This window comes from Atractosteus spatula, chromosome 12, assembly GCF_055471065.1.
Source record: "Atractosteus spatula isolate fAtrSpa1 chromosome 12, fAtrSpa1.hap1, whole genome shotgun sequence".
Lineage (NCBI taxonomy): Eukaryota > Metazoa > Chordata > Actinopteri > Semionotiformes > Lepisosteidae > Atractosteus > Atractosteus spatula.
In genome coordinates this window covers 5,040,454-5,068,260 of record NC_142717.1, presented here as the reverse complement: position 1 = coordinate 5,068,260, position 27,807 = coordinate 5,040,454, and the positions used below count along the sequence as shown (strand labels likewise).

At 37.7% G+C, this 27,807-nt stretch overlaps 1 protein-coding gene across 1 annotated transcript in view; it reads right to left on the bottom strand.

Moving 5' to 3' along the window:
• rspo2 (R-spondin 2) overlaps window positions 1-27,144 on the bottom strand; it is an 86,355-nt gene extending 59,211 nt beyond the window's left edge. Inside the window, exon 1 of the mRNA XM_088929214.1 lies at window positions 27,006-27,144. Within this exon, the coding sequence (XP_088785340.1) occupies window positions 27,006-27,099 (94 nt within the window). The 5' untranslated portion in view covers window positions 27,100-27,144. The remainder of the gene's footprint in view (window positions 1-27,005) is intronic.
• Between the last annotated feature and the right edge of the window lie 663 nt (window positions 27,145-27,807).

Sequence of the window (27,807 nt, the reverse complement as noted above, 5' to 3'; positions counted from 1 at the left end):
GTACCTCTTTATTCAAAGAATTATGGAACAAGCTGCCCAGCCATGTGGTGGAAGCTGATACCCTGGCTTCCTTCCAGAAATGACTGGATGAGATCCTTGAATCAATAAGCCACTAACTAGCAAACAGGACAGATGGGCCAAAAGGCCTCCTCTGATGTGTAACCTTTCTTACTGTATGTTCTCATGTTGCAAACAAAACTGTATGTCCAGAAAGTTTAACATACTGTTTGTTATATTCTTTTAAAGCATGCAACAGGCTACACATATTCTGGTGTAAGCAGGCTCTGATCTCTCTGTGGCACACCAGAAACACACGCATAATGTGATAGTTGTTCTGTTCCCTGTCGTTTCACTGCCTTGTAGTGTGCTAACTCTTGGGAAGGGTTCACTCTGTTAGCCTTCACCTCTACATCCTACTTGTTGTATAAATGTCCCTTAAATCTTCATTTTTTTTGGTTGCCTTCGTGGAGAACTCACCAAACTACAGAAGTCTGCAGGATTTTCTCAGTAAAATCACAGTGGAAAAACTGCATTTGTCAAGTTACACAAACTTCATTTGTGTAAGAAAAAACAAATCGACCTCATTAGGCTTCCCTATAAACAGAGGCTCTGGTAAGTACTTCCTTGCCAAAGCATTCATTTTCAAGAAATTAGACAAGTACGTCAAGAGGAACTACTGTACTTTATCCAACATGACCTCAAGGATATATTCGCGTAGAGTTTCTGTCACACAGCCACTTCAAAAGCTGACACCTTGGTATCTTTTCTGTATTTTTTCCATTGTATTTGAGCTACATTTTCTCATTTCTGAAAATATTTTTACCTAATACATTCATAACAGTTCACTATTTTGCTGTGTGGATTAAAATAATTTACATTTTTTGTTTTTCCTAAACATTTCTAAACATTTTCAATAAGGTTTCTACACATAGTATGCACAGTACACTAAAAATATTTATTGTACACCAGGTGTAAAAAGAATTATTAACAATGCAAAACATAATATGTTTTTTTTGTCTAATGCTGATATACTGTATAAACAATGTTTATATTTATAGTTATACCTAAGATTACTGTGATCATAGACAAATGATCACCGCAGTTCCCACATCAAAGAGCTACTGGTCATTCCATGAAGAAGTATTTACAGAACAGGCAAGCTTTGAACATCCCCCATGAAGACACCAGAAGGAAACCCTATTGTTGCAGTCAAATTGGAGGACGAGACAGGAAACTGACAAAGGAGGACAATGGAATTCTGTTCTGCAAATAGCTTCAAGAAAATTTCAGTTTCAGCAAACTGTATGCTTGGCTATGACTAGTTCATCTTTTTCTGCCATTCATGCCACAATAAAGTAATGTGGTAGAACCCAGCCAAATAGTTGAGGTGCTGATCCTTTAAAAACACTGGCATAAAAAGTGGGAAGATAATAAAACTACTGTGTTGTATTTTTTGGGTTTAAAATTGTTCCATTGTTTTGAACTCCCTGCTGGTGTACTTGCTGTCTAATGTTAATTTTCCTTTTCATTTTTTTTTTAATGAAGCTGTACATTTTCTGGTTTGTTAGCAACTCTGAAGTGGCAGTTAGCAGAGTTTTTGTGGTGTCCTCCTTTGCCAACAGATATGCCTACTGGTCCCTCTCTACTGTACTCAGAGAATTCTGAAGTGTGATGAAAATTTGTACTTTTAAAACTTTAACCATATATGGAAACTTTGTTAAGTGACTAAAGATGTTGACTTAGAAAATGTTGCCCAAGTTCCAAAGTTGCCTTTAATGTTTCCAAGAGTGAAAAGCACTACTGAAAATATGAAAATCTTTAAGCCTGCAAGGATCCACAGCAAAATATGCTTTTTGTGAAATTCCCTATACTCCCAACTATGTCTATAGACATTTTCTGTAAGGTTTTAGCCTGCTCAGATTCTCATAACATACAATATACATAAACATAAAAATTATTTTTGAGAAAATCTTGCATTAGGTATGTGCTACTCTTATGAGAAATATACTGTGCATCAGAAGAAACTTCTCATTTAGTACACTAAAATATCACAAACATGTTAAAACATTTTTAACTTTTTTTGGTGGCAGGTGCACTGATACTTTATCAAACAGACATAACATACTGTAGGTAAATTCAATCATGTAAATTCATTCAACAAGTTAATGCTAAAAAATATTTTTCCAACAGGGGTTTGAAAACCACAGGCTAGAAGTGTGGTTGGTCAGCTTTGGAAGCAGTACAAGCTGGACATCTGTGATACATCCTCTGCACCAGGTTGCAGCTGCTGTCTGATCTCTGTCCCAGTTCACTTCACAAGCATGTGCCTGTTCACTGGTCTTTGCTCTCTAGATTTCAGCTCATAATACAAGTTGTGAATGAGGTTCAAGTCTAGTGACAAGTGTATCTAAAGCATAACTGTCAAATTCTCATCTCACAGCAATATGAAGACATGCATTTCCTTGCCTGAATGTTGTTATAGATGAAGAAGAGCAGAAAGTGGGGTTCCAAGACCACCGTTATCTTTATAGGAGTTATATAGCACCTAAACATTCATGGCCAGCACTAATTCATGATAAAAAAACATTACCCTTGAGCGTCCCCAATAGGAAATTGCAATTGTTAGCATTGTTTTGCATTGCTGATATCCACGACAGTGGTCTACACAAAACGTTGATTAGTTGTTAAAAAGGTCTTTGTTCCCCTGAAAGCAACAGTGTACTGACCTCACACTATTGGACCAAGACGAATCTCTATAAGCAGGGAATTCTGGTGGGTTTTTCCATGTTTTTCATTCTTGACTTTCAACAGGCTTGACCTTCAACAAGTTACATTACCTCATCAGCCGTGCTCAATCAACTCTTTCATTAATAAGGTTACTAGTCCTTATGTAACAGTCAAAGCCACTTGAGTACATCATAGTCAATCATGAAAGATCAAGTAATCAAACTTCTGCCAAAAACTTTTTTTTATATAAAATATGCATTCCTAAGTGATAAGTATCTTTTGATGTCCCATACAGATTGTATGATGAATTTTTGGATCATTGTGTTTTTTGCATAATTGGAAAGCAATATTTTTAACACTTTTCATACCAGAGCCAAACACTTACAAACAGTATTTGAAACCACAAAATACTGCAATTACAGGTATACTTAATGATTGAAAACCCATAACTAATGTTGTGTATTACTGCCAAACCCCAGTACGAAGGGGTAAGTTTTGGCAACCTTGAGCAATCCTCTTGCACAGATGGTTTGAATGACATCATACAGTGACTCATTAAAAGTTCCTGCAACTTTAAGCCATAAAAACTCAGTTACAAATCTTTTATGTAAGCATTTTGATTGCTCCCTCAAGAAATCTCACAGTCATTTACTGTAATGGAAAAGTAAAAGTTACCCTCGTCACTGCAGCTATTTCCTTGTTTATTCAGATTTTATTAACCATGTGGAGGACAGATCTTGTCCTTTAAGAGTGAAACATGATCCACCTGTATTGTAGTTTTAAAATCAAGGGGTATTTATGTACATTATTTTGACTAAAGGTTTATTTCTAATAACAATTAACTGATGAGAAGCAGAGAAATTTGACAGTGGGTGGAGTACTGATTTAATAAAATGGAAGAAACAGATTTAATAAAATTAACATATACAGTAACATACACAGATTTACAGAATTAATTGTAAAATTAATTCTGAGACTAGGTCCTGGACAGCTTTTTCTTTTTTAGAATGACCTTATTCATGGAAATTAGAGTGAACTAAAAATTGGAAAGGCAAACATGTTGGCAGTATAGATATTAAGGACAGTAAAAGTATAAAATATTAAACGAGGGGGAAAACTAAGAGCTTTGTTTTTAATTTGAAAAGTGCCCATGGCTCACAGGAATATATGATTGCTGTGTCATACATCTAGTCCAATTTCCATGGCATTTGTTGGCATGACTTTTCGAAAACCAAAATTATTCCAAATAGGGCTTGATGGTACACAGTGAGTTGTAAAGTCCTCAATGAAAAAAAAAAATCCTCTAATTATAGTTCAAAGCATAAAATGAGATGCAACACAAGATGGACTTAGAACACACTAAAAGAATATCCCATCGGTTAGAAAAAAAACCTCAGGCCTTGTGAGCTACATGGCCACAAATAGCTTATGAGGCTTTTTCCTGTGATGTGGTGAAAATGACATATACCACTGGAACCGTGTATGTATACATTTCTTCAAAGCACAGAAGCATTTCTGTGTTTATTGTTCTGTTTTTCAGAACAATATTTTTAAATTATCGATACTCATAAGGTCTGTCCCATAAGAGCCTCCACTGAAAGAAGCTGGCATGTAAGTCGTTTTTATTTTCATATCAAAAGATGGGGTTAACTCTTGGATAGCCCTTGTACACAGGGCTACTGTACGTTGTGTGACTACTGTATTCTCAGCCAGGATAAGACAAACCATTATAAAGAACAGTAATCAATGGGTTAAAAAAGACAAAACGTCCGTGTTTTCCACCTCTTTTCTTTTCACAATCAATACATCCTAACTGTGGAAAGTATGTCAAATGAAGCAACAGAAGTAAAAGAACAGCAATATTAAAAAATCTGTTAGTCAAAGTACCATTGTAAACAGCTTGTTACTATAAGTAAGGCATTCCATTAGTTCAGAATCTTAAATTACAATGCTCTGGCTCCCCCTGAAATTGTACCCTCTTGCTCCAGTCTACCACCTACACCATTTGCTCACAGTGCCTGAGCAAGGAGAACAAAAACTGTTCATGCATTGCATCTGCAAATCGGGAGAGTCTCCTTTTGGGATATTGCAGCACAAAGTACCTACTGACTTCATTAACAATCCCTACACATCAAAGAATTCCTGTTAATTCACATAGCGTGGATCAACCGCAACAACAATATTAATAATATATATTAATTAGAAATTGAATAGCAGTACAAATCAACCAATATATGTCGGTTCTATTATATGCTGACTGGAAAGATCATTGAGCTTGGCGGATGCAAAATAAAAACTGTACTGCAATCACAGGTATATTTAATGAGATCGTTTCAAGTGGTCTGTACAAAAAAGGCAAATTGAAAATAGGACTTTAGTAATTCAGTACTTGAGGGTCTAGTCCAGGTTATTTTTACTTTAAGCCTGCACATACTAGATCAGAATTGAAGGATTTTCCTATTAATTTGCTACACTGCGTGGCTCACAATCAAGTATACAGCCTTTCTGTCACTTTATTCTAGACACACAGATACTATAGCACTCTTTTACTGGAAAGGTTTGGTGCCACGTTCTAAAGAAAGGGTTAGCCAGGTGAAAAGTATTGATTTGTTTTCAATTTTGGCTCCTTTGCTCTGACTCAGAAGTTACAGTACCATCTGTTGACTAAATGCAAATACACAGCAGACCCAGGAATAAAAACAGGGAGTAGTCTCAATTTCTAAATACATATTCAAGTCTCAGAGAGACTTATTATAAGGTCCACACAAACAAAAGGTCAGACATATAAGGTTTAAATAAACATGCCACATTAACTTTCCAGATGCTGTACTGAATCACCCAGTTACAACGGCCACATTGTGAGCCTGAACTCAGCCCTCTATTCAAACGTGGCTGGTGATGTTTCACGCAATGTGGCATGGAAGTTCCCCTTAATTTCTGTGTCCGTTTAGGAATCCAGTCTTGTCCAGGCTCAAAACAATACCGTGTTATGAGTTCTAAGAGGTTTAACCATAGATATATAAAATTAATCCACAATCATTTTTAAGATGCAGGACAGATATTGACAAACATTGTGTTACAGGCACTGCCTTTGCTATGTCCTAATTTTTCTCCTCTTTATTTTATGGCTAAATGGCACTTCATGATGAGGGTTTCTCCTGACCCTATGTATTAAACACTAAGTAACCCTGCAAAGCTTACCAAAATTCTGCACTTTTGGGGTTCTGAGGTGGCTTATGTGACAGACTCTCCTTTTGGAAAAGGGATTGAGATCAGAGATCCCTTGGTGTAATCTGAGCTGTGTCATAAGGCAATTGTGGCTGAAAATCCTGCAAAGCATCTCAAGTGAACAAGTGCTACCAGTGAGGCAGCAGCATAATCGCCCTGTAGTCCAATATTTTCAGACCACAAAGGCTGAGGAAAGTTTGTTTTGGTCATTACTGAGATGGAAAGTCGGGTATCTGCTGTGAGTGGCGTTGGACCAAAAAGTGTCACTTTTCCTTCTAGGATAATGCATCCCAAAACAATTCCCAAGATCTGTGAGAGCAGATCTGTAGAAAATACAGATGACATTTTCAAATAAAGACTTCTTGGTCATTATTGTTTCAACGACATGGTTTCTAGGAGTTAATTTAGATGACCAGGCTAGAGTCCACTAAATTAAATCTATCCAACTGGAATTCACCCTTAAATTCAACTGGTGAAGTCCCTTTGCAGTTCTCTACCTGGCGTGCTGTGTATTGGGCGTATTAGCTTGTAATGGCTACTGTTCAGATGGGGGCGCTCTTCTTAGGATTTGGTGGCTTTGAATTCAGCCAGGAATTTCTCAGCATGCTAAGGAACCGTGACTGCTGTGGCTTACCAGGCACCTTTCATGAAACGAAATGATAAAACACGCCCGTCAAGGACAGGATTTTGAAGTGCCCCTGCCTTTCCCACAATCTTTATTGAACTTTTTCACAAGGGTATAGAGGTTGCACTTTACTTTGCAATGAAACAAGGAAAGTTACCACTATGAACTACAAAAGCACAGTGCAATTGAATTATACTGTATGTTTGTACGATAGAAGACCAAATGTAGCAGAAAATATGTTGGACCCTTCACTAACATTCCCGCAGCTGGTCACATTCAAGCTAAAGATAACTATTTTGGTTAGTTTACTTTAGTGAAGTATACTGTAAACACGTGTTAATAATTACAGACACCTTATTTTATTAATTTTGCAGCAGTCTCAGTAAATGGGTTTCTTTTCAAACAAATTCAGAATCAATTCTATCTATGCTATTTACATGAATATTTATAAAGTAACATAAATAGCAAAAACAAATGTTCATCTGATTCTAGCTGTACTGGATGTCCAGAAGAGTACTGCATGCATGTAACCTACTGTACCATTTATATTTCTTGGACAGTCAATGCTACTATTGTTTTTTGTTTTTCCCAATTTATTAAAAATATTTACTTACATTGTGATAGTTATATTATCGGGACTATCAAAACAGTCCTGTTTTCATCATGCGTCAACTTCATCGGATTCATCTGATATCAGCAAATTAATTTATACTAAACACAAACAGCACATAGATACTGCAGACAGCAATGATGTGTGCTTCTCAGTGATTCAAAACATTTATTATACATCTGCTTGATTTCATTCAGTGTCAAATTTGGTTTATTCATTTTGTGATGAATGCATGTGTGTTCCGTGGTCTAGTATACTAGAGTGAAACGTAAAGGGAATTATAATTGGAATTCAGTCAAAAGCACATGAACTCAGACAAAGATAACAGTGTCTGGAAGGAAGAAAGCTTTAATGCTTCACCTTATAGGTCCTTTTTCACACAGATGACTTATGGCAGGTCAGTGCTGTCTGAAACAGGATGCAAACATGCTTTATCGGTACAGATCAGTTGTATTTTATTATGCGTTTATCACAAGTTTCATGTGATGAGTCAGAGATGGCACTAAGCCACCACAGCTGTCTGTGTGATTGGACATGCCAGTGGTGTAGCAAGCGTAGCTTTTACAGCAACACCTCAGTGAAAAACAAGTTGCAAGGAAAAAAAAAAATTTAACTGCATGTGAGCATGTTTGTCTTCAATCATTTAAGGAAGTTCACACAACCAAAGGCTTTATTTAATCTGCATCAGAAAATCATGGAAGAAACTGGTCCCAACATGTTATTGTTGGTCCCAACATTATTTTATCCAAACAAAGCCTACAGAGGTGCATCTTTCACTGATAGGAGACATATTCCATCCATTTTGTTTACTCTGCTGTTAAATCGTGCTGTGTCTTTTTGTCTACTAAAAACTAAGGCCTTCTTTGCAACACAATGTAAAATCTATATCTATACGAAGGTCCTGCAGTCTGGCACTGATTAAGTTTTACTCCATACGGAATAATTGAAAATGAAGAAAAGCTGCCGCCACACAAGCAGTGACATTTTGTTACTAATGTTCCCATGACAGTAACTTACTGATTGTCAGGGTGTTTCGCAATAACTCTGTGTGAATGAGCTATGACATATCAGAGGTGGCATAAATGTGACATGTGAATGGGTTTTTTTTTCCAGATATTTTTTTAATAATCTATTAAACACTTCTAAAGAGAGATTGCTTCCACTTTCGTTGACAGAACTGCCAGATTCTCGACACATTCATGGGAATACTTCTACAACAGAACAAGGGCCAAGCAACTAGAATCTTTGTCTTAATTATCTTTTTTGTCAAAATCACAGCAAGCGTAACAAATGGGCGATGCCTGTTGCATGATAAATGAGAATATGAAAAATTGTATGTAATTGACTTACATCTTCCATCTTAAATTACAATGAACAGAATCATTTAGCAAGTAAATGCCAGATTTTGGAGGGTGTAAACTGGTAATAACTCCAAGGATTTCTTTGAATGATCCAAGATGTAGCCAGGATTTGGAAGATAAACCATGTCTTCCTAATCCACTGAGAAATGACTGTCAATGGAAAGACCACCACAGGCGTCACCAGCTTTGGGGTTCTGCTGGACTTTTTGAAATGACTTTGATCAACTAGTCATTTCTTAATGCAATTCAGAATGTTATGTTCTTTCTTGCACATGTTCATCTGGATGCTTTGTTTAACAATTGTTTTGTTTTTAAAAAAATGATACCAGAGAAACGTACAGGTAAGTTCCACAATGGGAAAAGTTAATTTCAAGGTTGTGTACTTTTGTATCAACCAGCCTTAACTGTATGTTAATTTCCATGAAAAGCCTTTTATGTATATGTATAAACCTAAAATATAAAACCAGACCACATTTTATGCAAAAACTAACCTTTAGTACTGCTTAAATATGATCCCATCTATCTCTCCGTGATAACAGACATATGGATTATGCCTCAGCGGAGTGATTAAATAGAATCAGCATATCAAATTTAATTAAAATTACAACTACAACTTTTCCTAACCTTGACCTACACATTGACCCACCCGTGACAAAAAAATGACAAAAAATCATTAGCTAACTATATATGACAAGTGGAATACAAGTTCCTTCATTAAACTGCCTACATCAAAACAAATAGTTTAAGAAAAATGAGCTAAAACAATAAAACTTTGGCTCAGAGTAAAGGGCAATTGTATAAAACATCAAATCTGAAAAAAAAAACTTCTTTGCTCCTAAAGTCTTATGCATAAACATGATTTAGTGGTATAAAAAGTGAGTTCCCTCCCATACGTAAAGCACATCGAGATTTCTTGTGATTAAGATCTCTATATAAATGCAAGGGACTGTCATTCCTAGTGTTACAGGGCTGATTGGAGCATGTAATAGAAATGACAGCACCATCCTTGATACGTAGACAGTGTACAATTCTCCCAATATTTCAGCATAGAGGAGTTTTCACAGTCTAGTGAGGGGAGCTGTGTGTGCTCTGAGCCTGGAAGCAACCATGATCAAATCTCAGGATGGACCAAGCAAAACAGTCAGCAGTTAAATACTCAGGGGAAAACTGTGTATCTCAGAACAAAAAAGTACAATATTAGTTAATCTGAGATGAAATAATCATCTGGTTTGCCACCACTGTTAAAAAAATGAACAATTCTTGTACTTATCTAAACTTTCTGTACCTATAATCTGTTAGACATGGTCTAGCTTTATGCAGGCACTTTCAAAAGGTTCAGGTCTCCACAGCTGAAAAAGTTTTGCATTATGAGGACCCTCTGCAAAAAAAAAAAGGTGTTCATTTGGCAGCCTCCAAGGCAAATCAAGAATTTTCTCTGTGTAAAATATGCGATTGTGAAGAGAAGTAAATGTGTTTTACGTATTTCTGGCTGTTTTTTTCCTCACCCAAGGAAAAGGCAATGTGTTTTCCTTTCTCATTCAGTCTAATAGATGCAGACAGGACTGGAAAAAAAAATGGAGTGGCTTAAATGAGCACACCTGTTGGTAATTTATCACACATAAAACTTACACCTAATTTTCACACCTGTAGCTCGATTTGCTGTGAGTTCCGTAAGTACTTGGGACACACATGCTTTCTAAAATTGAAGGCTTTAAAGATCTGCAGAATTGGCCATGGGTTACATGCTCTGTGGGGATATTTGATAGGGCCTACAGCAAGGGCACTGAAACAGTCTGAGGTATTGCCCAACAGCTTTGCTAAGACAATATGCTTTTGATTTTTCCTCCCCCATACAATCTTTCAGGCTGAGCTGAAACCCCTCTTCCATTTTGAGTTAAAGCATATTTACACGAAGTAACGCCAATTAGTTTCTAATTAGATGCTAAAGAATAAAAGCAAAGCCAGGTTCCCCTGCTTCAACCCCACCTTTAGAAGTTAACTGACTCATTCTTCAAACCTTTCCTCCTTATGTAGTTGGCCCCCTACCAGTGAAATGTATGTGAACCGTATTGCACAGTTATACCTCATTAACCCTTTAACAGGATAGTCTTACACCCCCCATGAACAATGTGGGAGATCCACAGTAATCCAGAGGGTCAAAAGTGGAGGAAAAGGCCCATGATAGTTTCATTTTCACAGATGGTGTTAATGGAGACATTATATCAACGTATGAGGACAAGACACTGTTGTTTCTTGCAATGTCTTGCAATGAAATAAGTGTCCTTATTAATTGATAGAAACGTAAAGGATTCTTTTCAAAGTTTTCAGTTTTGTTGTTATTGTTTTTACGCCACTTATGTAACAAATCTGGAACCTTGCGGTTAGCTGTCACACAGTCATTTGTGATTTAAATGAGTTAAATCGATATCAAAATGAGCTGAGTAGCCTGTAACAAATGAACCATAGCAACTGAAAGCTATTTCTGCCTGTTCTGAATTGTTTTCACATATTTACACATTCAAATGAAACCCCTTCAGGGCTATAAGATGCATATTGCATTGGGTTTTTACATTTTTTTTTCTTGACCCCTACTGCTCACTGTCCATTTTGGTTATGGATAATGTCATGTGTATATTTACTAACCATGGTTACCACAAATACTCATACAGAAATGCAGTTGCAAATAATTACCAAGCTATCAGACAGATGTGACTATTAAACCACAAGTGTTAAAATAATCTACTTCAGTGGAACTATAGCAAAAAAAAAAAACAACAGAACATAGAGCCAATATTTTCATTATGGTGACAGGCCATAAATAAATCACAAAAACAAAGTTCTGAAACTTTATTCTTTTATCTAATTCAGCTAAAATGTGCAAACTTGGTATCATTGTTTCAGTAATTAAACTGCTTGAAGACTTTCGAGAAAATATTTGAAATTCTTCTGCCAGACATCTGGGGGGGGGTTGGGTGGAACAGGGCCCATAATATCACTGTGTCAAATACGTCAATCTATGGCCAGTCTATGCCCTTAGACAAATGTGCCACCACCCCCACGGGTGATGGGAGGCTAACTCTGTCATAGTCCTGTTTGGACAGGGCTTGATCCAGGAATTTTGAGCCATGACAGATATCTCCGGCACAGCCCTTCATCTGGTTAAAGTAAAAGCCCTCTTCCCACAGTTGGTAGAGGATTTTCCACCGACAATCCTCAGTCAAAGAAAAGGGAGGCAGGAAGAAGGGCACTACCTACGTAGCTAAGGAGGATTACACCACTGGAATTCACACTCTGTGAAGCCATTGCCCACAGACCAGGTGAAAGTAATGTTGAAGCAATGGTCACCAGGACTGCTGTGTTTATTGGCAGAAGCAGTCGCTCCACAGTATGGGGAGACTCAAAGGAGGCTTTCGCCAGACTGTCTGACACCATCTCAAAGCCCCAGAGAGGAAGGGTAGAGGAAGCTCCTGCAGGGTAAACGTGCTGGTTTGCCAGGATAGGTTCTAGGTGGGAGGGGAGGATCCCCTCCTTCTAACAAGCTATTTAGAAATTGCAGCACATGTGTCATGAATAGCCCTCCACCAGACATCAAGTCTGGAACAGCAGCCGCCTAGAGCCAAAAGACAACTCATTGCAGATCCACGGACCCCAGTCATCCAAGACATCAAGTCTGGTAGAGGGCTATTCATGACATATGTGCTGAAATTTCTAAAAAGCTTGTTAGAAGGAGGGGATCCTCCCCTCCCACCTAGAACCTATCCAAGTCTGATTGCAGAGTCAGATGGCTGGTGAGGAAGACCTTGTAGCAGACTAGCAATATTCCTTAGCGTGTTGTCCTGTCATGTAGAGCACTGTGTGGTCTGACAGTGTAGTAAAGCAGGAAGCCACAGCATATTTAAGCGAACTGTGTTTGGTTCATATAGAAGTACCTTTTTCTAGAGACAACAGTGACACAAACGAACTCCTTCTCTTATGGTCTGAACGTCTGTCTGTTACCATAGATATTGTGTTTAGTCAAGCCTTTTGAGCATACTGTGTATTTAGAACCAGCATATATTTAGGATTAACATTTTGGTTCAACATAGAGATTACCATACATAGTACAATGGTATTTCTAACAAAGCATATCCTTGCCGTCCCGTTGCTTTGAAATGTCATACTTTTTCCAAACAACAGGTGTCTGTCTCCCTTGCACAGAGCTAAACCAAATTTAAAATGAACCTCCTCGCAGATCAAACTTTAGAAACAGTTCTACAACAGCAGCAGTCTACACCAGGGCAGTGACCGCAATCTTCCAATGGGAAAAGGGCCAGACACAAGAGGGTTGGCTGGAGGAAGCAGAGATTTTCTGGAGGATGCTGGGGAAGGCCAAGAGCAACAGAGGGCTGTGGGTAGTACAGACGGTGGTGTCAGAGAGCTCAGGCCTGCATAGACCCAGCTGGCTCAGATTCCCAGTCAGAATCCAGCCAACACCAAGCAGGGCTGCTACAACTCACTCATGTAGTGTGAGGCCCATGTCCTTTTCAGATGCAATGACTGACAGGCCACTGGTCCACTTGGTGTGCAAACTACACAAACAATATTATCTACCAGGGCTCTGTTGGCATGCATTTAGACAAGGTAGATCAACTGTCATGACAGTCCTTCTTGGGCAGGTTCTGATCACAGCTGTACAGGTTGTGAACCGATGAAAGATAAGCATCAAATCATGCAGGTGTACCAGACAGTCACAGAAATGACTTTTTGTGCTTGCATAACCCCCTCCCTGTTTTAAACCTTTTTTATATCTTACACAATTGTCCGCTGAACCAACGAAAAACAAACCAGATGTCTGAACAACTAGTTTCACTCCAAACAAAAACATACTAAGCAGCGCCTGATTCAGGACTGGTAAAAGGAGAAAAGAGAGTACTACAAACTGAAAAAGAAGGGAAGAGGAAGAATGGTGAAATTGTCAGAGAAGAAATGGCAAACTAGGGTGGCTCGTCTGGAAGGAGAAAAAATGTATAAACCTTAAAGACAGCTTGGCAAGCCAAAGCTGACTGAACAGAAGCTCAGCAAAGAATGGAGTTCAGTAAAAGAGTACAGAGTGCAGGGAAAACTAAGTGCCTTTAGCCGGTGGGATACATGTGCAATCTAAGTTCGCAAAGAAGAAGAAAATACAATCCTTCCCACATCCCTGAGAAAACAAAAGAGGCCAATCTGTGGGAAATGGCGTAGTTATATTCTCAGAGGAGGCAGGAGTGCTAAGTACTATGTAGTTCACCATTTACCACAGACGCCTTTCAGCTGCTCTGATATGCAAGCTCAGCCAACCTGAACCCTGACCAGACAATATCCTATTTGTGGTGGGCCATTTTTTTTATTGATAGACGCCCTGGAACCTGGATAGATGTCTATATACTGTGGCAGGATGCCCAGTGAGACGTCTTTGGTTAATTCAGGTATGCCACTAGAGGTCGCCAAAACGGTCTCAAAAAGATTTGTTTTTACCGTAATCACACCTATGTACACTGTCAGAGAATTTTTTTTCAAATGGGAAATTCTCATATGGGTTTATGAGTAGTATCTTTGTGTATATAATGGTGTGATGTCTCTGGCAACAGGTAGTAGGAAAGTAGTAGCAGGAAGAGAGAATTTTCAAGTTTATTTAAAGCTAGGCAGAACCACAGTTTCCTGTTGTTTTGTCTTTTGTAATCTTTTTGTATTTGTAAATTTCTCCATACAGCCAGGATCACCAGCTGGACCTTTAATTTAACACCAGAACTCAGAGTGTTTTATGTGTGAACGTGATGATCCCTGCTACCTGAGATGGGGATCTTCCTTTCTGTAGTAGCTAAGATGACTCTGAGTTTAGATGTTAGGCACAGAGCAGCATCAAGCAGATACCCCTACAATAAAGAGAGGCTCCACATTAGATAACCTCTTGAAAAGGAGTGTAATGACACTCAAAACCAATAGGTGTAAAAACTAGAGAGGATATAAAATTAAGGTACTTTTGAAATTAAGGACAAGCAGAAATAAATACATCTCAAAATGTTCAACCTTCATTATTTTACAACACCGAAGACACACAATACATAGTGTTAAATGTCTTAAACTTCCATTTCTTAGAAGCATTCAGACAAGGACTAGAATTCCAAACACATGTGCAAGGTCTAATTCATGAAAGCTTTGCATGTCCAGTTAAACGAATACTTTTCAAAATTACTGAATATTATATAATTAAAACTGGCTCACAACCTGCCCTGCAGACTCATACAATTTTTCACAAATGTTCATTTTAAGTGCAGCCTCACACTGCGCTTTCAATATGCAGCTTTACTTATAATATTTTCTTTGGTTATGCATGCGAACTACTGCCACGTAAACTGCCTGTGCTGATACCACAGAAAAATTCAATTTGGAGAGAGCCGTCGCAGAACCGAGGTGCTATGTAGGACAACATTTTCTTGAATTCTTGAATGAAGCAAAATGTAAAAACTCAGATCAAGAAATTCCACATCCTGCTAATTAACCACACAACCATGGGAAAATGTGGACCAGGCAGTATTCAAAACCATATTGATTCCATGCCTAATTGGGTTAAGAGACTGCATCCTCCTTGTTATGTAGGAACTATCCAATACCAAAATGCATTTTTTTACTGTCATCTGTAACAGTGTTTAATATGGAACACCATTTACAAATTGAACAAAGTGTACTAAAGTCCATAACAGTATAACACAGCACAGGAAGGAATTGAAGTAAATTCATGGAGCAAGTAACTTAAAGCCATGGCTAAAGCATATAAATATACCACTGTGCAAATTTACCATAGCAGATTTTCACAAGGGATGTTACTGGTTAATCCCAAACATGTATTTGTAATATATGATTTACAGGCACCCATTTTATTCTCACAGGGTCCTGAAAAAATACATATGCACTGTGACACCCACATAATGAGACTGAAAAACGAGATGAGCCACTACTCTTGTGTAAGATGGTGATTTTGAAAGGAATTCCATTTTACTCAGACACCCTTGCTTAAAGTGCACTTTTACATGACTTTTGTGTGACACTTATAGGAAATGAAGTGCCCTTTTCTGGAAAGGGAGCCCTAGATTCAGTCACTGAAGAAACAAGTACGCCTTTGTCACGGCAAAAGTTTAAGGCTACAAAAAACATATCAAATCACTCTGAAACTTGGTAATTGCCCGAAATGGTTCTGTTTAAGAAATAATCCAAGTGGTAGTGCCTCACTTCCTAGTTTAAACATGAAGGCATTTCTCGTGAGTATAATGTTTGCTTTTAAATAAATTGCGAAAAAAGTAAAGAACATTTTGCTGTATTGTAATCATCAATATCCCACAAATCTAAAAAATATATAAAATGACTACAATAATAAAGTCTGAGGATAAAAAGTAGTTTGAAACTGAATAATCTCAAACAGTGCCAAGTTGTTACAGAAACTCACTGTAAAAAAACATTTGCACTGTAAAGGGCTAACCAATGTTTCTGTAAAAAACTGCTAATCCTCACAAGCAGATACAGCTCTTGTTGGAGTTTTGACATTTGGGGCTTAAGTTGCTTGTGAGATGCCCCATACCTTTCATTGCTTTTGTGGAAAATGGTTATTATAGTAGGACATACTTTGAGTATAGAGTGTATTCTTCTCTAAGAAACATTTCTGGTTTGTTAGGTTACTTTTGTGCCCACAGTAAACATACTTACCTATTATAAACAAGCATACATGCCACAGTGTTCGACTCGCCTTCATGTAGACAAGAATACATTATCTCTTTATATTAAATATGTCACAACCAAAAATGGAGGTGGTTTCATTTAATTGGTACATTATAGATGAACCAATTAAATGAAAACACTACAGTGCCAATACTAGGAAGCCTTCAGTTCACTAGTAAACTAAATGAGACCTTTGTTGCTATTTCTCACAATTTATTATATTAGCGATAGTTGTTTTCATAGGGAAAGACAGTTTGCCTGGCTCCTGTTCAAATAAAACAATATCAAGTTCAAGAAAAGTCAGCCAAAATGTAACACAAGTGCATAACAGCAGACAAAAAAAAAAAAGAATTTGAAAAATGATCATGGCTTTACTGTTTTTTTTTCCAGTTACCTTACTATAGCTGTATTTTACTGACAGTTGCTTAAATTGTCTTACCAAAACCAACTTAACCTATATTTTTAACCTTTTGTAACAAACAGAACTGCCACTATATTGCATCTTAGCAATATAGGTATTTCTAAATGCAATGCAATTAAGTGCAATTACAATTCGGATTGGAATGTTTCTGTATTTAAAAATGTTTTCAGCATTTTTAGGAAGCGTTTTTGAAACTTACGCTTTGAAGCTCCAGCAATACGTCTATATTCTGTCTTTTGTTAGGTAAAGTGTGCATGTCATGTCTAGTAGTCCATGTCAATGTAGAAGTAAAATACAAGTGTTAGGTCAAAGAAGGATACTTGTGGATACTTCTGTCTTTGCATCTCATGACACTTTAATCAGTCTGTCAGACTGAAGGGCACTAGATAGAAACAGAGCAGAACCTTACTTCATGTGCACACCATTTGTCAGATAAAAACCTTTCAGCTATTGTACATTAATCCTGAATTTCAGTCAATATTATAGAAACACCCTATACGTTTCAATATAATCCTCAGAACATAAGAACGGTTACAAAAGAGGAGAGAACATTCAGGCCATCTAGCCCATTTGATAGTTGTTAATTGGTTAATTGATCCAAGAATATCTTGAAAGAAATCAGGGTATTGGCTTCAATAACATGGCTGAACCGTTCCATACTCCTACAACCCTTTGGGTAAATAAGTGACTCCTCATTGAAACTGAAAACTTGGTTTTTAATACACATTTTTAAATGCACTATTCCAGTCATCTAATTTATTAAGTTGTTGACATGTTCCAGCCATATTCACCCTTTTTTAATATTTAGATTATTGTTCTAGACGTACTATTGGTAGTGATTTCCATTCTACTTCTGTTTGCACAAAGCTTAGCTTACTTGGCTAAGACCTCCGTGCGTCTGATGCGCACTCCCTCTAAAACTCGCGAAAGACAATGAGCTAAACACTGGGGGAAGCTAATCACTAACATCTTTCATCTTGATTACAAACACATTCAGCTCCTGGGCTCCACGTAGGAGCTCGATCTGACAAAAGCTAAAGCTGCACGTAGTAATACGTCGAGCTGAATTAATCAAATCAAATCTGATAAGCAGACATTTGGTGGCTTCAAGTTCTATGGGAGGCTGAAAGACGGGGCACCCGCGCATTTACATATATGCCCCCTCTCTACTTTGAAATTACAGACAACTTGTGCCGGGAGACATTTTATTACATCTGACCAGCGCACTTCCTCTCAATGCCAAAGCATTGCATGCTGAGCCCCATTTTGATGTGGTGTGTAAGCGTAATTAGAGGTCCCATAAAAGCAGAAGAAAAACCAGGTCCATCTGTATGATGTTAGAGACTCGCGCTGCAAAGCAGGGCCAAAGCTGTTGTGCCGATCTGTGCAGGCGCGTATGTAAATATCCATCATTGCCAAAGACATGCGCCGTTCCAAATGTGTTTCAGCAGGCCTGTTGGCTTTATATTCCTGAGTCACGGTCTTTGAGATCAATACAGTAAACGTGATGCATGTATATATACAGTACAAACGGAAAAGGACGCTGCACAGGTTTACATAACCTACCCGTTCACAAAGCCTTTGGTCCTGTAAGTAGGATGGTAAGAAATTGACTGGTTCAAAGAACACTTAAAATAAATCTGCTCCCACAGCCAGGTATTATATACAGCTAAACGCACACAAGACCTGACACTATTTTTAATCAAAGGGAACAGAAAAAAACTGCTCGAAGCACCTTCAGGTTCAGGAGAAGACTGCAGATTTCACGCTGCTGAGATATTTAGCAAACCTGAATCGCCCCTTTCCCATAATTCTCGATAACTGTACGGCACACAGATTTCTGGTGCAAAACTCAATGAAGCTTGTAACGGCTACAAGGTGAAAGGTCATTCCTCTTTGTGGGGTACCACACTGGTGGTCGGGGTGCGCTGCCTTCAGTGTGTAACCTATGGCTGATTGCTATCCAGGTATTAGACGTAAACTGTTGGGTGCACCAGCTGTCGACCTCAGCAGTTCAGATGTCGGTTTCAAAATTGTTACATATTAGATTGACATGTGCTTCCAATTTAAATATACAAAACCAAACTATATTCTTACTCAATGCCCCTTTTGTGTACCCACACAAATGACATTTCAGGATTCCAAAAAATGTTCTGAACTGATAACTGAGCCTTTGAACATTATAAAAGACGTCCACAAAAATCAGCATTTTTTTTCTTTTTAAATCAATGTGATAGAAGACTGATCAGTGAGTTTTGCACATAAAAGTTTTTGCCTATTAAGACAGAGACTGCCTAACAGCAAGACTAAAGGAAGGTGGTGTTGCGTACCACATGGATTAAAAGATCATTTTGTTTGTCTATGTTAAATTGCACAGTCCTTTAATTTCAAAATGACAATATAGTGCAAAAATTGCCATTTCAAAAAGGCAAGAACTAGAACTAGCTTGTTTTAAGTCCCTATCCTATCTTTTGTTAGGATTGGCAGTTTTTGTGGTGTAAAGCTGTCAGATATTTGAAATGTTGGTTGTTTAACAATGAATAATATTCTGTGATTTCTCTGTTACTTTAATTTTAAATACCTGTAAAATCATTCACTACAATCTCGTTAAACACTAAATTTTGGGTTTTTTGTTATTTTCTTCAGCCTACCATTTGGAATAAATCCCAAATTTGAATTTTATTGCTCAATAAACTAAAGTATAAGACCAAATTAAGGAAACTGGCTCGCCGTACTTTGTAGCTTTATAAGAAAACTTATTAAGTTATAATTGCTTTTAGGCCATGTAATTCAAAGAGGAACGTAGGTAAAGGTTACAAAAGGCTTTATTTTACAAAGATGATACACTGAACCTTTTGTCTGCATCTCCAGAGTTTCCAACCACCACAGGAAAATATGGAGTGTATTATAACATTTATATAATAAGTCCATTTTATTTCACATTTCCGAAAATGAACTTTTACAGTGTGGTAAAATGTAGCCTGGAACAAAAACATCTGTTAAACATTAAGAATTACCAGCACATATGGGATACTATGATCACAACGATTGAGCGTTAAAGACGAGAGCCTTTTCCTTAAGAAAAATTAAAACAATAAGAACGTAAGAAAAACTGATTTGGCAAACACCAAGAAATAACTTTGGGGTTTTATGTTATCTGTGTACAACAAAAATATTTTCAACCTTTAACATGTGGCTCTTCACATAATGGACTCTGTCTGGATTTTAACCAAATTCTGTATCACAGGTTACTTTCATAAATAGTAAATTCCTGACAATGTTATGAAAGCAACCCAGTAATGTGGGAGGAAGGATTCATATTGTCCAAACATAAATTAGAAGGAACCATGGTTCCATTAGAAAATTTAAACGTAAAAAACATTAGACTTACACTGTTATCTAAGCAAAAGACATGATTTTAAAGTGGGTTTAGAAGAACGGAGATTAGTTGTTGGCATTTAGTCAAAACTGAAAAAAAAGTGTTTGGCCTTTTCAAAGTGGAGACTATGGACTGTACAATTATATAAAAATGTAGGGATTAAACACTTAACTGACTTTATTTCACTTTAAAATTTGAATTGTCCTTCTGTTTTCCTTTACAATTTGTCAAGTCACATTTTCACACCATGTACACATGGATCCGAGTGTTGAAAACTCCTTCAATATTATGATTTCACCCACACAATTAGTGGCTATACTTGTGTGATAACTGAAAGAATGCAAAAACAACAAACTGTGAAAATGATTAACTGAAGAGAAGGAAAGTGAGGAAATGAAACACTTGTGTATTTTAGAATTTCATTACATGAGCCATTTTATCCATTTGATATAATTCATAGGTTAAGAAATGTATCCAGTTCCTTCTTTGCCAATTTCAGCATATTGTATCTGTTTATAAATGATTTTGTTCAACAGAAAACCTGCATAAGTATCGTCATTTTCAAACGAAAGGATTGAAAATCACTTTGCAAAGGAAGTACTACGTTCATACTAGTAACATTCCTAGTTCACGTAGAAAAAAACATTGCACCTTTTTTGTGTTGAAAAGATAAAATATTTGTAATTAAAAGCACCCAGCTGCAACTAATAAGTGTAAGGATTGTTAAATTGGGATTGCTTTTTCTGTGTGTGTGTACTACAGCTGAAGCCAGGGAAATCACTAGACCTTTTCATTGCACAATTGTGGGCACAGAACAACTACACAGGGAAAAGCTACCAGCAGCTGGCCTGATAGGAACACAAATCCTAAATGCTGAGGTCAAGGCTCTGCCAGGCTCTAATCCTTCTCAGGTGACGTTGCTTATATTCAGCCACATCCAGCTGATCTCCTCAAATATTTTTCCTTCTTCTCATCCTTAAGCCCTCTGGAGTATGTTTAAGTAGCACAGAACTAATGTTATTCTACCCAATGAGCCTCTGATTACACTCTGATAACAGTGCTCTAGGTCCTGTAAGTGATCATCTCTGAAACAACTGCTACAACAAAAGCACAGATGAGGCTCAAGGCCGTCAAGTGTAGTGAACATGGTGTGGGCTCCAAAAGATTACAATCAAAGCATTTTGGGGCTCTCAAGAAAAACACCCGAGAAGTCACTTTTCTCAGTGATGCCTTATGTTTCCCTGAAGGGAACCCTCCCTGTATGATACTGATCACAACACGTAACGCCTCAGAATGAAACGACCAAATGCAAAAACCAAATTAAAAGTTATAGTGTTACTTTTTTTCCCCTTTTTCCAATCAGATATAGAATTTCCTGTGCGTATGTTTGAATAAATCCTTTTCTTCGTCATATACTGTATCACTTGCAAGTAAGTACAGAAGTCCAGTGTCAATGCTTAGACACAGTGACCTTGGGCTTCATACAACAGAACACTAAATACACAGCAAGTGCTATAGATCTAAGCATGCAGCGTACAAATTGGCCAGTTTGGTTGTATTCGGTTTATGGAAGAGACAGTGAAAGGCACCTTAATTTTCTTGTGTCTATGACATACTATACATATACTGTATGTATAGCTCTGCTGAAGTTGTTAAGTGTGGAGTTAAGCCTTGAACTTGAAAAAAATAAAAGATTGAAACACAGCCATGTACTATAGATAACGTTCTCATGATCTGTTATAGCTCCCATGACAGCAAGGAATCTATGAACTGAATACAGGTGCTATTTATGTTCTTCTTTCAGGATTATTTATATATTAATGAAGGTGTTCAAGCACTTCACTAAGCCTGCATACCAATGAATTTATACATTAATGAGACTTTATCTCGATTCTTGTGCAACTCAGAATACAACAGTAGTTATTTATGACCCCCAACAATTTGGAATGAACAGATGTTGCCCAGCATTGCTCACCAGCCTCACAGCAGCACAGAAAAGATAAGGACCAAGCATTCTCCTTCCCTGTCCAAACCATCCTGGTCTTGTGCATCCCACAAGCCTCACACTGCCTGCAGCACCGTTAGCACCAATAGAAAGAGTGCTGTCAGCTCAGCTCCCACTGACAGCACTGCATGCTCAGCAGCTCTTGCTTAACAAGACACCTAGGACTGGCTGTAACCCACTGATCCCCAGCTCTGAGTAGTCACCAGATGCTCCTGCCTGGGAAACACCTGGGACTGTCATCTACAATCACTGGCCAGGCTGAAACCAACCCTGTTTGGACAATAAGGCTCAACCTGCACTCTGACCAAGGGCCTTTAGTGATTGGGCCACTTGCCTCATTTTTCCCAATTAGTAAAAGATTTAAATTCTTGAAAAACAAAAAAATGTTTTGGTATTTCTAATTTTATGCCAACAAATTCCACGGTACACTGGAACATGCATTCTTTACTGTTGCTTAAAACTTTTATAGTTTCCATGCTCTTCATTAAAGAACTGTACAAGTGTACAGGTTGTACAAGTATAAATGAGTATTGTTAACATTTCTGTGAAACTAAAGCACGTCTGCAAAAGTAAAATCCAGTTCTAATATATCATTTTAAATTGGAGAAATTTCTTTGAAGTTGCACTGAAGTTAGTCATATTCCAGGATCTTTCTCGATGCATTGCCTTTAATATCACCAAAACCCCATTTGCTACAAATCAAATGAAAATTAAGAAAGCACATATAAGTTGTGCAGAATTAACTATGCCTCTAATTTTTCAGACATGTATTCCGACAATATTGTTTCCAGGAAAGTCTGTAGACTTAATGTTGATCATTTTGGGAAAAAAATAAAAATGTCACATACACATTAGAGACTCTAGGTGGTGCAGTGGTTAGCATTGCTGTCTCACAGTACTGGGACTCTGAGCTCAGTTTCAGCCCTGTGGTGATGTCTGTGTGGAGTTTGTATGTTCTCTCAGTGTGCATGTGGGTTTCCTCCGTGTCTGTGTGTCCTGTGATGGACTGGCGTCCCATCCAGGGTGTACCCCGCCTTGCACCCACGGGTGTACCCCGTGACCCTGAATCATTTGAAGCCTGTTAGAAAATGGATGGAAGGATTTAAAGACTCCATTAAATTTGAATTATTACAGTAATGCAAATACACAATCAGTACAGTTTGCCTTAAACAAACTTTGCCACTAACATGAATATACAGAGGTTAGACTAACTGAATTCTGTGCATTTAGTTCTCTGTTCCAAGCTCTGCAGCATTTCTGCCTCTTTCTCTCGGCAATGTCTATTCTTTAGTCCTTTAGTTTTTACTATGTCAGCAGGTGGCATCATTAGCTAAAAAATACAAATGAAAAGTAATACTTGCTTTTACTATAATGACACACATTTTTATCTGTTACTTTTTCTGATGCCAGGTCATAAAACACAACAATTATCAAGATCTTCTGGAACTTCAGTGTTTTCAGTGCTGAAGTGAGTATTTAGTCATTATGAGGTATTTTGTGAAATGCTGACCACACCTCAAATAGCTACTCTCTATCTGACCTTATCTTGATGCACTCTTTTCCTTGCTGACTCACTTATTCATATACGTTAGTGTAACTGGTTTCAGGCAAAAATGTTGACATGGATATTACTTTTTAAAAAGGAAAAAAAATCACCTGTTGAGAAAGATAATATCATAGACCTGTTTTCAAAATCTTTTCTGTTTGCTTGAAAGGTAGTATTAGTCAAATATACCTGTGCAAAATTTGCTAAATCTTCATTTTTACTTTTAAATGGAACATTATACATTATCAGGTACAATATTTATTTTCATACGCTAAGTCTTGTTACCTAAACTGAGCTAATTTAAACTGTTTTTCAAACCAAATGACATTTCGCATTTCATGACACAGTGGAACTCTTCCAGTCTAATGAGGTGGCAGTCTAATATAATTATTAAGTATTTAGGTTTACAAAAATGTTCCTACTTCAGGAAACTTGGCACTTTGGAGTTCTTTTGTGTATACATAAGGGTTTTAAAAGCAGCCGTGGGCATAAGGAAAAAACCATCTTGCCCATTAATTAAATAATGAGAATAAATAAAGGATGCTCTACAGCCTCGGCTTGGATCCCAGCTACCATGTTTAAACACAGCTCGAGGCCTTAGTTTGGTTTCAGAATAATATGAGCTCTTTCCTAAAGTCTGTAAAATCTGTACGTGACTTGGAGAGTTTTACCAGAACGAATGAAATGCAACCAAAGTTCAGAGTGCTTAAAATAAAACGCATGAGGCTTAAGATTGTTCTGCGGGTCATATTTTGGGTTAACCTGACATTTTAAAAAAGCCAGATCCTTTCCTCTCAACACCCTTTAGCTCTAACCTTTTTTGCACAATTAGGAAAGACACAGGCCCCTTTGGCTAAATGTGTTGCTTGCTTTTCCCTACTTAACTACTTCATCTCTGCCAAAAGTTTGATCCCATTAAGAAAATTATATTATGGAGCATCTGAGATCACACAATCTTCATACAAAAACAGAATACCAGAAAAATTCTGCTTGCCAGTACCCTGCAGTGATTGCCTGATTATTTGCAGATGGGCGATGGAAAAAGTACAACTGCAGAGTAGGTTTCCCTTTCTTCCATACAGTATATACAATGCAAATCTGGGCTGCAATTTACAAAACCCAGGACTACAGTCAGAAACACACTCTGATGTATCCTGTGCCATTTCTGTCAAGTTAATTACTAAATTCATTTTTGTTGTGATTAGTAATACCAGCAACAGCAGAAGCATTGTTTCAGCAATGTGCATTTCACGCAGCTATAACACAGTACTGCGTGGAATCTGAAAATATGCTCAGCGTGCATCTTTTATTTTTTGGAAAAGCAATACAGATTAACAAGCAAGCAGATTTCAGCTGGAAGTGCTAGGTCATTCATTCAAGGTCCCTGTATTTACTCAAGAACTAAATCCATCTGCTTGTAGAGGGCCAATTGTTATGCAAGCACCAACTGTTCAAAGATCAATCAGTGGATATAAGATCAATTAAAACCAGCTTAGGGTTTTGTAGAGGGCCAATTCATATGACAGAGGTTCAACCTCTATTCATTAAATTACTCCCACAACCCTTTCCCTAAGCTGAGCTCCAAGACAGACGCAACAGCTCTACCAGCCCTCCGCTGTCTAGCCACCTCACTAAGCAGTTCCACATTTAATTAAAGACACAGTACACCCTTTGTTGGCACAGATAGCCTGGGCACTTTTGTGCATTATGATCCTATCTCTAAAAATGCAGGAACTCTGCAAACCATCTGTTGCGTAGTGCTTATAAAATTAAACCAACATGACATTCCACATTTCAGCCTACTCAGAAGTTTCATATCGCTCAATACGCTGATCACTTTGAGAAGAGGTTAGCTATTTTTTTTTATTACTGGGGCGTCTACTATAATTTCTGACTCCTCTTCTCCTTTTCAGCATTTTTCCAGGTCGTTGGACAAAAATGCACAATTCCCCTCCAAAAAAACAATAGTGTTTCCACAATGTCTCCACATACAAATGTAATACATTCAAACGTAGTAGTGACCAAATGGCTTATTAACATTGTTGGAACGTAATAGCAATGATGAACTGCAATAGCTTTGCTAAACCTCTGGGGCGCTCTGATTCCACAAGCACACAAAGACACAACAATCTTGAGATCATAAAATGCGCATAAACTGTGTTTAGGGGTGAACCACGAAGGGTGACACGGATTTTATTTATTTTTATTTTCTTGCGTGGTAATAAATCTGAAAACCGGCTGGACACTATTTTCTTTTATACTCATAATCCTGTTTGATTAATTAGAATGGATAAAGATCAATAGAATTGCTGCCATACACGTTATCCTGTATGAACTTTTGTGCCTTTTTTGTCGAGTACTATGAAATACGTGAGTGTTACCTATTGGGCAAGAGACAGCTTTGATGAACAACGGTACATGCAAGGAGTATTCAAGAATCGCTACCCACGGTGATATTGTGAAAACTTGCTACCACGAAAGGATGTCGTCTATTTAATCTGTCCCACGGTTTTCAAGTTGATTTGCCTGAACAGCTGGTGTAATTTTCCTCAGTTTAACCCGGTATGCCCTGTTTCTAGTCCTTGAAAGTAACTTGACATGACTTCAGTCTACCACAGAGAACATTTTGGGCACGGCAGCAACAGTGTTTTCTTGGGTAGGTAGACGTCCTGGATGTATCACTAACAGCTACTCTAAACATCATAAAATCGATCATTTAGATAGCTGATCTGTCTCTGCGAGGTATCTCATTATCTCTTCTGATTACCTTATGATACCTCCCGACTGCATTACATTATCTTGAACCGTTCTGTTAGAGAAGGACTATTACCAGAAATACATCCGCGCAAATGCAATGGTAATACAATCTTCAGAGACTGCGAATACAGTTTGGTATCTTAAATACCTCAATAATAATTTAGCGTGCAAAAAAGCCACGAAAGGCACTGACAGCCAAATGACGACTAGACACCCAGCAACTCTGTGATTCTTATCTTGTTCGCTTTAAAATAGTATGTGATGCAAAATTCTGTCTTTTAAAATGCCAAAACTGAGACTATTCATGCTGTGATAGTCATTAGATCAAACAACCCGTTAAATTTCTTAGGAATTAACTTTGTCATCTCTAAATTGAGTTACGGTTACAAACTTCAGTCATAGAATTTATGTAAAAATAGCTAAGCATTTGAAATAAGACTTATACAGCTTATTCCTTTGTGTTTTGTGGCTTGCGAAATTAACATTAATTTAGACTTGAAAGGGTATGGTCTATTTTTACAGCGGCTTCGTGCAAAAAAAAAAAGCTTAACCCTCAAAAGCAATGAATAAGGACTTCGTAATGATGGATAAATTAGGATCCCATCTTATTGTACCGACCTCTCTTGTTCCTTTTCCAGCGATGTGACTGACAGTGACTGTACTCCATGCAGTTCAGGACGATCAGCGCAAACGAGAAAAGTCGAAACTGCATCTGGACGGTCTTGTGTCTTCCAACTCCAGCAGAAGTACCGGTGTTCAGTATTAAGAATGGTCGATGTTGACTCTTCCTATTCCTCAGATGTGTTAGTTAAGTGCAACTTTCTCCAAAGCCAAATAAAAGGTTCAAACAGAAGTCTGAAGTCCAATGTTTCACACATTAGATGTTCAGCAGGAATAAACTTTTCGCACCTCCGGAAAACACCATTTTATTTGTGCAGACAGCTTAGTATCCCTGTGTGTTCTGTACAAAAATGAGAATATGTGTGTTATTTGCGGTACTAATCAATTAAACTAAGTCAACTGCTTGGTAAATTGTATTAATATGCACTGTATATAGATAAGAAATTAATTTAGCAATGGTTTTGCTGAGAATGTACCTTCCACGTGCAAAGATATGGGAATTAAACTTATAGTGGATGTCCCACACTTTCATTAATCCTCGAATCATAAAACGTTATTTCAAAGCGTGTAATTCCGAAGAGTGTACGACTGTCGGTAACGGATCCAAAGCATTAAATGTACATAATAGAATGATAATAAAAAAAAATACCTGCATGGATCATAGGTAAGTCCGCTTCTAGACTTCTAGTCTAAATATTTCTATGTCCCTTCGGCAATCCACTGTGAGCTTGAAGCATACAGCATGCCTAGTGTACGAAGTTAAGTTTGCAGAGATCCGTTCCTGTGAGAACCTTGCTTC